Consider the following 12271-nt stretch of genomic DNA (forward strand, 5'->3'; position numbering starts at 1 on the left):
TTTGGAATCCACTAGAAAGCAAATCTTTCTGAATTCTGACTCCGGTCATAATTAAGAGTTAATTCTCACATGCTATATCTATAACCCCATTCCCTTCTTTTGAAAAGTAGGATCCACACCCAGCATGGAGCTCGAACTCACAACCTCGAGATCAAGAGTTGCACGCTCCACTGACTGAGCCGGCCAGGAGCCCCAACGTCATCCTTTTTGAATTATACTGTTTTCTCTTTAAACAAAAAAAATTGTCAAACAACGGTATAAACAGAATTGTGGGCAGAAGATTTACAATACACAGTAAATAAGTACTTCTCAGCCAAGTGGTTTTTAAATACCCATTTACATTTAAGAAGTAATACAAATCATTCTTATTTACCTCACATCATTCCCTTATAGATTTCTGTTAAGTCTCCAGTGCACTGGAATAGCTCTGGCTAATGAACGTACTTGAAACAAAATAATTTTATTCCTTTGAAAAATATTCTTTATTTCACACAAATACTAATGTAGGTTAGCCTTCCCCAATATGATCGTGTAGGTTAGTAGGATTTTATTACTCTTTATTCCCATATGAACTAATATTTTTAAAAATCTCCATGAATTAAAAGCCAAGCAAAAAAAGGAACAAAAAGGGATTTCAGGCCAATGGAATAGCTGTTATATAACATGAAGTTACGAATTCTGGCAGCTTAAGGCAGACCACCGCCATGGCTGTTTTTAGACAGTCGGGAAGATGTGCCGATTTAAGAAAAATGAAACAGATGTGATGGCCACTTTTCATAGGCATCCATGTGTGGGCTTTACAAACTAGGACTGCAGGACGTGAAACTCCAAATCATTTGAAATGGAAATGCTTTCCACACTCCATGCTGAAGAACGTTAACAAAAGCTTAGCATGGAGATAGGAGGTCTGTCTGCAGATGTCAAGTGGTACTTTGCGTCATTAACCAGTCTGGGACTGGCAAAAGGGAAGAAGCTATCAGCATGCCTGCTAGGAAACGAAAAGAAACGAGACAAAAGAGTCCCACAGTAACTGAAGCCGGGTGATAATGATTTCATGAAAAAAGGGACACGTGCGCAGTGACAAATCTGTAGGCAACCCCAGTTACTAAGAAAAGAAATTGAACAGAGGTTATTTGGTATTGAGAGGTCCCCATAAAATTTTCAGATAAGTAACGAAGTTTCTAATACAATTCCAAGAAATCAGTGTAACTCAGATACATTTAAGGTGACAGGATCAATACCGATTCAAGATTTGACATCACGGGGCTACCCCTGCAGGCAATGATTCGTTTGGGTGATTTATTATACCTGTGGTAAGGAATAAAATTAGGGTGGCAAAGTATCGTAGGTACGAGGAAAGCTGAGTGGGAGTCAGGCGACCTTGATTCTACCCTGACTTCAGTAGCTGTGTGACTCTGGCAACTCTTTTCCCTACTGCACACCTTAGTCCCTTACCTGCAGTAGACACACCACTTGTTGGTCTGTCTTATTGGCATGAGGATCAAGTTCAAGGAGGAATGCAAGAGGTCACTCGAGCATTCTCTAATTATAAAGGTGCCCTCCTAATTTCATGAAGAGCATAATTGATGGAGACAATCACAAGGCTTATGGAGCTCAGCGGCAGTGTGGGGTCTGAGACTTGCTGGCCTGTCTTATCACAGCATCTCAGAAACTGTCCTAAAATCTGGCCTTTTTATTTCTTATAAACATCTTCAGCATGACGTGTAAAAAAACAAACAAAAAAACACAAAGGCTAGAAAAGAAATGATCCCTTTTCTAGATGATGACAATTGTCTTTAATAAAAGGAAGCATTTCCCCAGACATACAAAGTGTCCATCTTCTTAGAGCTGAAATCATTTAATTAGGAATGCATAGCATGCCCAAGTGGATAAACAGATTAACAATGCAGATTTACGTAGCAACAAGTGGGGCAGCAAGTTTTGATACTGTGTGTTCGGTGCTCGAGATGAAAAGACTCCCGGGGGGAAAATACTGTTTACATAATCTTTATAAATATCTCTTCTTTTTATACTTTTCATACTTTGGTGTCATTATGCACAGCCGAGTGAAAAGATGAACTCCCACTCACCTCTGAAATGCTAGAAGCGCCTTTCTCTGTAGGACCTCCTGCATCCCTCGCAAAGAAGCTAAGAAAAGGGTTCCATTAGTCAGTGGCATGGAAGATCGGGGAGTTTCTGACAAACACAAAGCTCATCATAAAAACTGCACATGCAACTGGGTTAAAAGCAACACAGGACTGTGTGCCCAGCCCCGTCCGGGCACTGGGAAATGAAGCCCAGACCGCCCCCAGACGGTTGCACTCTGTGGGCACAACTGTGGAGCCTTGCCGAGGGGACAGTAGGAGTTGGCTGGTCACCTTGATGCCCCAGGCATAGGGGGCTGTTGTCAAAAGATCAGCTGGGAATTCCAGAGAGGAGCGCGTCTGCTTTCTCAAGCACGGGCATGTGGCTTCCGGCGGGGGGAAGACTGCCTCTACTGGATGGTCCAGAGAGATTCAAGCACCAATGGTGTTGATCAGACGGACTTCGGTTCCTTCTGGCACTGACAACTATGATACTGGGCCAAGGGAACTAGCTTGATGCCATACAAGGCCGGTTTAAGTCACACTGGACAATGGCCAGGACCTTTAATACCTTGATGTGAACATAAGGGATAGACCAGGCAAACCCACAACTGATACTAGAAAGTCAGCTGAAAAGTGTGAGACCATCTTGCTGTGAGCCCACACGTCCCCTGTATAGAACATATGAGAAACGGCTTCCTTAAGGTCTGTCATGGGAACTATAAAGGTACTTTTTACTAGGGCATGAGAAAAAGTCCTGGAGGAACCTGCTTAGGGTTCCTCAGTTCCTTAGGGAACTGAGGAGGCCCTATCGAACAACCCAGCATGGCTGATCCCCTCTGGCCATGATACTGAGAATGGTGGACAGCTGTCCCAGAGGGCCATAGCTAACTTAGAACAACAGTGACTAAGCTAGAGAGCATCTCAGGCGATCCTACTAAACCATGAATGCAAGATGAGGCTCAACAGGTCAAGCACCTCTCCCAGAATTACAGGGCTAATCAGGGCTGGGGTCCAAACTAAGACTCTATCTGGATAAATATACGGCATGAAACTTAAACTTCACTGAAAGTCGCCCATAGTTAAAACAATGTGTTGGGTGTTGCCAGTATATCATGTATGCAAAAAAGATTAGCAAAAACAAACAAACAAACAAACAAACAAAAAACAAAAACAAAATCCAAGCCCATTATTGAAAATCGATTGATAATGTGAAATTTCTCTAAGGTCTTTGATTTTTTAGGAGAAGAGGATTTGGGGTAATTTGTAAAGTAAACTATAGCAAAACTATAAAGAAAGAAAAAGAAAGTGAACACTATACAAGTCAGGATGGTGTTTTTTCTTCATGGGGACTGTGATCAGGAGCGGGGTGGGGTGGGATGTTCCCCGGGCGGCTGGTAAGGTTCTATCTCCTAAGCAGGGTGGTGATTACAAGGATATCTCCTGTATCCTCATTCGTTAATGATGCATTTGCTTTGGAAAATTTTTTTTATTCGTGTTATATTTAACAATAAAATGTTAAAGACATAATAAGAGTTCAGGAAAGTAATTTATCAGTTTATATTTCCTGCAAACGTACCATTGAAAGCTTCATCAGGTGTACAAAACATAATTAAGATTTTTAAAAAATAGCTGGGGCCCCCAAATTCTACGTACATCCAACAAGCATGTCCCCCCGCATGGGTATTTGGTAAGCTGTTGCACAGCATGTGCACATATCTGTGAACTAAAATGTGCTACTAGGGAAGGGGCATCCTGAGCAGTCAAGGGAAGCTTCCTGGAGGAGGCTGGCCCTAAACTCTTCCACATTCCTGTGCCTAAGACACAACATCCCTTCACATGGGGACAGCCCAGCCAAGTGCCAGGGCAGACGCAGGTGCAGGCTGGGCTGGGTGAACCATCTCTCAAGACCCTGCACCTGCCAGCTGGGCACCCCGTGCACCACCAGTCAGTGCACCTGGCGCACAGGGCCTTCGCCCCCGCGCTCCGATTCTTCAACCAGTGGGAGCGAAAAGGACAGCAGCAGCAGGTCCCCACGGGACGGCACACCCGAGGGACCCAACTTAGATGCATACTCCTGCGACAGTCCTCTGTGAGGGCTGTGGCAACCCTGCAGTGCAGACGTAGGGAGCCCAGCCCTGAGGAGCCCAGATCCCTTGGGGCGGGACTTCTCTCACCATCAGTGGCCTGCAGACTGTACGTGAGCCCCAGAGCTAAGTAGCCTTTGGCCTTGAACTCTGACGTTTTCTCTCCTGCATCAACGACGGTTTTGGCAAACTTCTCGGCCTCTTCCAACTGAAAAACCAGACAAGTTGAAAACGACAACAACCTGCAGAATTTCTAACATGAGTTCCCATAAGCGTCTGCTGGCAAAACCAGATTTCTGATGAGTCACTGTGAAAATAACTCCCAGGTCTTCCAATTCCACTCTGGTGATTCTGTTCTCTTTATTTGAGCCTGTCTGACAGACCTCAGGGCTCCCACCTTGCCTTTCTTTCTTTCGAGTTTGCCTTAATGCTTTTTTTTTTCACTTCTTTTCCAAGGTCATTTTCATACTTGGTGGGGTTCTATCTTTTTCATCTTTAGTTTTTACTAATTTGCTCTGTAATTGGGCTGTGCTAGGGATTCAGAAATCGGATTGTAAACAAATAATATCTATAATAATTATAGATGTAACTTATATATAATATATACATGTTATATATAATAAAGTTCTTAAAACATTTGGTGTCTGGTCCTTCCTTTTTTTTTTTTTTTTTTAATGACAAAAAGAACACATTTGGGCTTGGATTCTCTTTCCCACAGCTGTTAAAAATTTCAGAACCCCCATCTATTTATTTTACAATGCAGAGCACATGGACCTCACATCAGCAGATTCCAATGAGAAAATGTGAAAGGACCACAAATTTCATGGCTCTTTCCAAGCACCTGGAAACGGCACCCACAGTAAGACCTTTTGCACAATTTATTAGAAGCCAAAATAATAAGATTTGTTTCTTCAAAATATGGCAAACGTTGGGGCCACGGAGGCTGGGTGATAATACCCGGGAGTTCATTACACTCTTGACTTGTGGGGTGTTTGGAAATTTTAATAATAAAAATGTAAAAAATATATATATATACAGAAAAGATTTGTTCTGCTCATCTTTACACACAAAAAAAGAGAGTCCAGTTTATTTTTGGCCTTAGGGAGAGATCTGCGTGACAGTCACGAACAATGCCATGGCTGGAAGGGGTGCGACAGTCATCGCCAGAAAGTGGCATTTTCAAAACGGAAGGGTCTGTCCAGCTCCTCCGCCCACTGCTGGAGCCTGCCTGTGTGGTTCCCTCGCCTGTGGCACCGAACTGTCCGAAAGTGCATGAACCACACGACGCCTTCAGAGCTGTGAGCCTCAGGTGAGAACCTGCCCTTTCAAAATGTCTTTTTCCTTCCACACTTCCCCAAGTACAATTTAGCGGAAGTAGAACATGTTCTTCCCAGGGCTTACTTTCGTCCTGCTGCGTGAGAATAAATGGGAAAAAAAACAAAAACAAAAAAAACAAGCAGCGAGGACCGTAACGGCAAAAATCCTTAGCAAGGCACCTCGGTCTTTGGAGCAAATTCTTCTTCTAATTAATCTTGACGTGAAGTTAAAGAAAAGAAATTAAAACTGGATCGTCTGTGGTAATGATCCATACCACCACCTCAGCGGTTAGTCTGGCTTTTCTACTTTCTATTCAAACGGTATTTTTTTTTTTTTTTGAGGTACTAGCACTGTTACAGATGGGACTATTCCCAAATTCAAATCTGAGCGAGAGGAAAGCCTACGTGAAGGAGGAGGAACGAACAGCATTGGTTTACACGTGAGCTGCAGGAGAGAATGACTCTTCTCTTCTATAGAAAACCTCCGCTCTGCTAACAGTGAATCACTCAGTGACATACACCTTTCCAGTCCCGCATCCCTTCTTTGCGTACAGCAAGGTTGGTGTGAGTACGAGTTCCAATTCTCTTTTATCAGTTCTGTCTCTTTCATCAACTGAAGCACATTCCTGTGAAAAAGAAAACCCTGGAGTATCCCGGGAATGTGATTCTCCTCAGTCCCGGCGCGGTGCGTTGAGGCCGGAGGGGTTCTGGGGTTTGGGGCTTTGGGCGGCCTTGTTTTTGGGTCGCTGATGAATTGCCACTATTCTTTCTCAGTGTTTTGAAATGAAAGAGGTCACTGCCTGAGCGCGCGGGGCCCCAGCCCTACTCACCCAGTGAAGGGAGCCCACGCACAGCTTCGCGGCGAGGAGTGGGATGGTGGCGTCGTCGGGCTTCAGACGGATACACTCTTTCAGCACCTTCACGGCACGAGCAGACTTGGCAAAAGGAAATTGTTTCTGTAAAACTCAAACTTTTTTGACAAGACCAAATACAGGAGCCTTCCCTGAGGGGTTTCAGTAAGGGTGGCCTCTTCATGAGGCTTCTCAACTTTGAACCCAAGCGAGCAGGGGCCTGAGGATGGTGACAACCAGAGCTTGGGGCTCTCGAGTGACGGGAGTAAACTGTGGTTAGGACAAGTAGAAATGCTTCCCTGGAATCGCCCTAATTTTCTTCCTTACTTGTGTAGCCGTTGCAAAAATAAGAAAAAAATAAGTAAATAAAGGCAGCGAAGGCTTCCGTTATTATGAAAAATAAACGGTACAATTTAAAGGACGCCATACTCAATTTCTGTCTCCACTTGGCCCAAATAATCTCATATCTCAGACTTAACAAGGCACTAGATGGCAGCTTCGCTAAATGGCCCGAATTAACGAGAATGGCGGCTACTACCTTTATTGTGTGTGTACCTGTGCAGGGGGTGGGGGGGTGCTATTCTACGCATCTTAGGGGTTTTACCTCATTTACCCGATAACGGTTCTGTCAGGGAGGCGCCGTTAGGTCTCCACTTTGCCGAGGAGGAAATAGAGATACTAAGTGACCTGCCCTCAGTGATAGCTGTGAGGGCAGCTCCAGGCCTCGACTCCAGCAGCAAGGCTCCACAGCCCAAGCTTTCAACCAGGACCCTACGCTGCCTGATATAATGCATCGCTAAAGACAACGGAATGATTTCCCCCTCCAGGAATATGTTTATACTTCCAAATGAGTGAAAAGGTCGCTGGGAGAACCAGCCTTAGCTTAAGTCCCGCCTTCACACGACAAAGTTACAGTGGCCAAAAAAGGGCAAATATTTCAGAATTTCTCTTCTCAGTGGCATGTCTGTGTTTGGCTCCCAAATCATGACATGTGATGACTTAGTTATAAATGACCACAGGAGAGTTTCAGATAGTTGGTGTAGACATCTACAAGGTGTGATATCACCCCCTGGAATTCCAAGACATGAAGCACGGAGATAGAGGATTACGCATCAAAGGGCAACTCACTTTTCCGGCGGCCATGAGGGACAGAGCAAACTGGTACCACAGCTGGAACTCCTCAAAGGCAAACTTCATGGCTCTTTCCAAGCACTGGTTGGAAAGAAGAATAAATGCAGACATCTGAGAACTGGCAGTGTCACAACGGGATATGTGTGAGTTTGTGTCTACACATATTAAGGTAAGTCCTACAAAATCTGCTTCCCTCGAATGCGTCAGACTTAATCCTCCACCAGACCCCTCCTGAGGAGCTCCCACAGGGTATGAGTCACTGTGCCAGAAGCCAGGACCATCCACAGTTGACTAAGTAGTTTTTCATCCAGTACAAAGAAAAAGGCACGTACATAAACAACTCAAACACAAGGCCCAGACTGATATGTGCCCCAACAATGGGCAAGTAATCACAGAATTGAGAAAGGGCATCCTGGAAAAATGCTACTTGAGCTGGGCCTTGATTAATGAGGAAGAAAAAAAATGCAGCTCTGATCTGGAAGAGGGGGGTATAAGCAGAGATGTGGAGGTGAGAAGGAATGCTTTGACTCGATGATAGCAAATGGTCCAGTAATAAAGGCAGCCCAGGGCACACAGCAGGAATGGGCGGAATGAGGCTGCGAGGCTGGCATAGGCTGGGCCCATGTCACTGAGAGTCTGACATGGCAGCTCCTTTTCAAAGATGTTCCATCTCCCTCCTCCACCCCAGGCTTGGTGGTGCTCCTCAAGTTCATAACTGTATGTTAATATCACTGTCTTCACCTTTCCTGCCCCAGCCCAGCCACATTCCACTGTGAAAAACCATCAAGGGCAGAAATCCTGACTTTGTCACCTCAGGACCCACCTAGGTGGGTAATCTACAATAGGCTTCACTATGCACAGAGTGATATGATCACATCAGAGCTTTAGAAGGATCATTTGGGGGGTGGGGAGAGGGATGTGTGACCAGCATGAAGACAGACCAGGAATAAGGTGGATAGAATGGTCTAGAGACTTCAGCAAAGACAGGGCAGCCAAGGAGGGGGGAGGGATGACTGGTGAAGTGTAGAGGCTGAAGGAGGCCTCCAAAGTCTCTGGCTTGTATACTTGGGAGCAAACCCATGACAGAGAAGACCCTTGTGTAAACACACACATATGCGTGTGTGTGTGTGTGTGTGTGTGTGTGTGTGTGTGTGTTTATGAGAGAGAGAAAGAAAATTTTTAGAATAAAGAGAGAATTTGGGGAAGAAATGTGTTTTATTAATGAGCTTGGTAAGGAACATGGTGAGTCTGAGGTGTCATGCGGTTACTGATGATAATTAGAGACAATCTGGGGCCTCAAGAGAAAAATCTAAAAAAAGACATACGTTTGAGCTGAAAGAAATTAAAGACATAAATAAATGGAAACACATCCCATGTTTATGGATTAATATTATTAAGATGTCAGAACTATCCAAAGTGATCTGAGGATTTGACACAATCCCTATAAAAATCCCAATGGCATTTTTTTTTGGCAGAAATAAAAAAAACCTATCCTAAAAATTCATGGAATCTCTAGGGACTCAGAACAGCCAAAACAATCATAAAAGAGAACTGAGTTGGAGGACTCACACGTCCTCATTCCAAAGCTTATTACAAAGCTACAGCGCTCAAAACAGTATGGTACTGGCATAAAGACAGACCCCAAAGAATTAAAAGCAGGGACCCAAACAGGTATCTGCACACCGATGTTCATAGCCGCATTATTCACAATAGCTAAAGCATGGAAGGGACCCAAGTGTCCATCAATGGATGAACAGATAAACAAAATGTATGAGATATAAGCATACAATGGAATATTATCCAGCCTCAGATTAAAAAGGAAGGAAATTCTGTTGCATGTGAAATAAGCCAGTTACAAAAACATAAATACCATATGATTCCACTTGTATGAGGTACTCAGAAGAGTCAAGATCACAAAGACAGAGAGCAGGATGGTGGGTGCCAGGGGCTCGGGGAGGGGGATGAGGGAGGTAGCATTTCATGGGGACAGTTCCAGTTTTACAAGATGAAGAGATTTCCGGAGATAGATGGTGCTGATGGCTGTACAACATTGTGAATGTATTTAATGCCACTGCACTGCACGACTTTAAAATGGTTAAGAAGGTAAGACATGTATTTTACCACAGTAAAAATAACTGGGGGAAAAGTACATTTGAGAAAACAGTTGAAGCCATCAGAAGAGGTTTTGAAGAACATCAAAGGAGTGCTCGGAGAGAGGGCAGCTCGGGCAGGACCATGGGAAGCATCTCTACTTCGGGGCCAGGAAAGGAGACACAGACACTTAAGTCTCAGGACGGGGACGAGGAGACGGTCAGAGTGCGGGAGGCCCAGGGGCCCCAGACCCGGCAGCAGGTGGCCGAGCTCCGGGAGCACGGTTCTGGGATGCGGTGCAGGAGGATGCCGGGCTGCAGGGGCCTGATGAGCAGAGAAAAGAAGGAGGGGAGTCTGCAAACGGAAGAACAGTGACTTATCTATGCACCTATCTTTCCATGGAGACAACTTGAGACGAACAAGCGGAAGAAAGTCAGAGAAGAAACCGAGGAGATAAATTAGGTCCCCCAGGACCAGAGAGAGCCAGGTCCCTGGAATAGACGGGCCCCTGGTGGAAGGCATTCTCTTAAGGACACAGGCTCTTTAAGATAAAGAGGAGAGACCCTTACCAGCAGCTGTCCTTCCCAGCCACCGTTTCCTCTGTAAAGATGGGCTAAGGTGGGTGTAGGAGCAGGGAAACAGCATAGGGCCGGGAGTTTTTTTAAAAAAGAAAAGCTTTAAACATCAACTTCACCCTGAGACAGACAGACACCAGTGTCACCTTAGAGGCTGGTGTGTGTGCAATGGCACCTGCAGCACCTGCTGCCAATTCTCTCTAGTGATGCTCTGTGGCCAGCCTGGGGCAGAGGAGAGCAACTACGGAAGTCTCAGGACTAACAGGCAGACGTTCAGGGATGGGTAGGGGGCTAGGGGCTGAGGGAGGAACAAAGGAGCCACAGAGAGGGTGACGAACGAATGGCAGGAAATAATAAAGGCGAAGTGAGGAGGTGGGAGAGGAAAGAAAAGAATTCCAGAATTTTAGGTAGTATTTACAGAGAAGGTCACAGCAAATATTATGCTAGCTGGTTCACTGTGAAAACCTACCCCAATAAAAATATATTAAAAGGTAAAGCGATAAGCAGTTAAGAAGCACCTACTGCACACCCGGTGATGGGATAGGATGGGGATCTGCAGATACCAAGTAAGATGAATATTTGGTTCGTCATTTCGATCACACTGGCAAACTGCTTAGCCAAAATCTGGGGGGTTGGACATGTGACTTCATTCTGGATCATGTGATGTCGGCAGAGGCTGCTGGGTGAGGCCTCCGGCATGGCTCTCTAAGAGGAGGGCTTTCTGGGCTACTGCGCACTCTGCCCTCAGCCCTGGCTCTCCCTCCCACCTGGGACGCAGCCAGGAATGCCGAAGCATGAGGACAAGAGCCACTCTCTAGAATGGCTGAGCAGAAAGAGAAAGCACTGGGCCCCTGAGGCTGTGACATGCTGTGGCTGTGACTGCAGCCTCTTTCCAGACGTGTTGCTGTTGTTGTGGGGGGAGAAATTGACTCATATTTGGCTAAGTCACCGTGAGCTGGTTTTGTTGATTACATCTGGCTGCACCTCTCACTAACACAGACACTAAATGGCAGAGCTGGGATCAGAACCTGGCCCCAGAGCCCCCTTAGCGGCTCTGCTATACTGATAAGAACAGGAAACCCTTAAGAAGGGCCCTTAAAAAGCCCTCACTGTGCCTTTAAGAAGCACTGTGGGAACAAAAGCTAAAGCAGCCTGCTGAAAACATCAAGTAGGCAAGATGCATGAAGGGAGACCTCATCCAGGTGTGGGGTGTAGGAGCTGGGAAGAGGTGGGGGAGGACGGCTCTTATGGAGAGAACACCAAGCAGTGAAAAGCCAACAGTGCTTGGAAACTGAGTTGGGGGATGAGGGACGGCAGAGGAGGAGGAAACGGAAAACATGATCACACTGCAGGAATTGGGCAAAGGAGCCGGCACGTGGAGAAGGTCGCAGATGACAATCAAAAATGAGGTTTGTCCTAACAGCTCTACGGAACCAGTTCACTGCAATATGACCACTAAGTACTTAAATATGTACACAGAAACATTTAAATGTTTGAACGCTTTTCTTCCTCCTTTTGCTAAGAGGAATGATAAATATCAACTGTTTTCCCAATAAACAAAAGGAGCTCAGCAGCTGAAACAGCCTGTTCTGAATCAAAAAGCTAGATGCTATAAATAAGTGTGCATCCTTATTTTCTTTTGTGCCAAAGGCTAGCATACTCATTATACTCAGTGAAAAACACTTACTGGAGGCCTAAGTGGTACAGAGCTCCATTCCATGTGCAACCAGCCATGGCACCAGGAAAATACCAGCCCTCCTAAAAAGTAGACCTGGAGAATCTTGGGGCTATGAGGGAACCTGAGAAACGTCCAGTTGAAGTCTCCAAAGGAGAGATCTCTGTCGTTTTGGCTTCCCATCACCTCAAAACACTTCTGATTTTTTTGTTACAAGAGTTGGGGATACCCGACATTGGAGGAAAGCAGCCTCTCTGTCTCCCTGTAGTAAGGCCTAAGGATGAATGAAGGACAGAAGCGATAGGAGTGGGTCACGTGGCCCAAACTCAGCCAATCAGATGCTCCTGCTGGAGCTTTGCCTCTGGAGCAGGGAGGGGAGGGCCTGGGGGCCACAGTAGAAGAAGGGTTGGTGGAGGCCCTGGAAGGAAGGAACAGTGTCCTCCCAAATACCTCCCTTGCCT

The 12271-nt window shown here is 45.6% G+C and overlaps 1 protein-coding gene across 6 annotated transcripts in view; it reads right to left on the reverse strand.

Annotated features, from left to right (window-relative positions):
- Positions 1–12271, reverse strand: part of TTC7B (tetratricopeptide repeat domain 7B) — a 253767-nt gene that overhangs the window by 101266 nt on the left and 140230 nt on the right. For all 6 annotated transcript variants that reach the window (XM_053224825.1, XM_053224828.1, XM_053224827.1 and 3 more), the window contains 4 exons: positions 7467–7550; positions 6318–6422; positions 4262–4379; positions 2091–2148 (listed from right to left, as the gene is read on the reverse strand). In XM_053224825.1, the coding sequence (XP_053080800.1) occupies positions 2091–2148; positions 4262–4379; positions 6318–6422; positions 7467–7550 (365 nt within the window). The remainder of the gene's footprint in view (positions 1–2090; positions 2149–4261; positions 4380–6317; positions 6423–7466; positions 7551–12271) is intronic.

The sequence above is a fragment of the Acinonyx jubatus genome, chromosome B3 (assembly GCF_027475565.1).
Source record: "Acinonyx jubatus isolate Ajub_Pintada_27869175 chromosome B3, VMU_Ajub_asm_v1.0, whole genome shotgun sequence".
Classification (NCBI taxonomy): Eukaryota; Metazoa; Chordata; class Mammalia; order Carnivora; family Felidae; genus Acinonyx; species Acinonyx jubatus.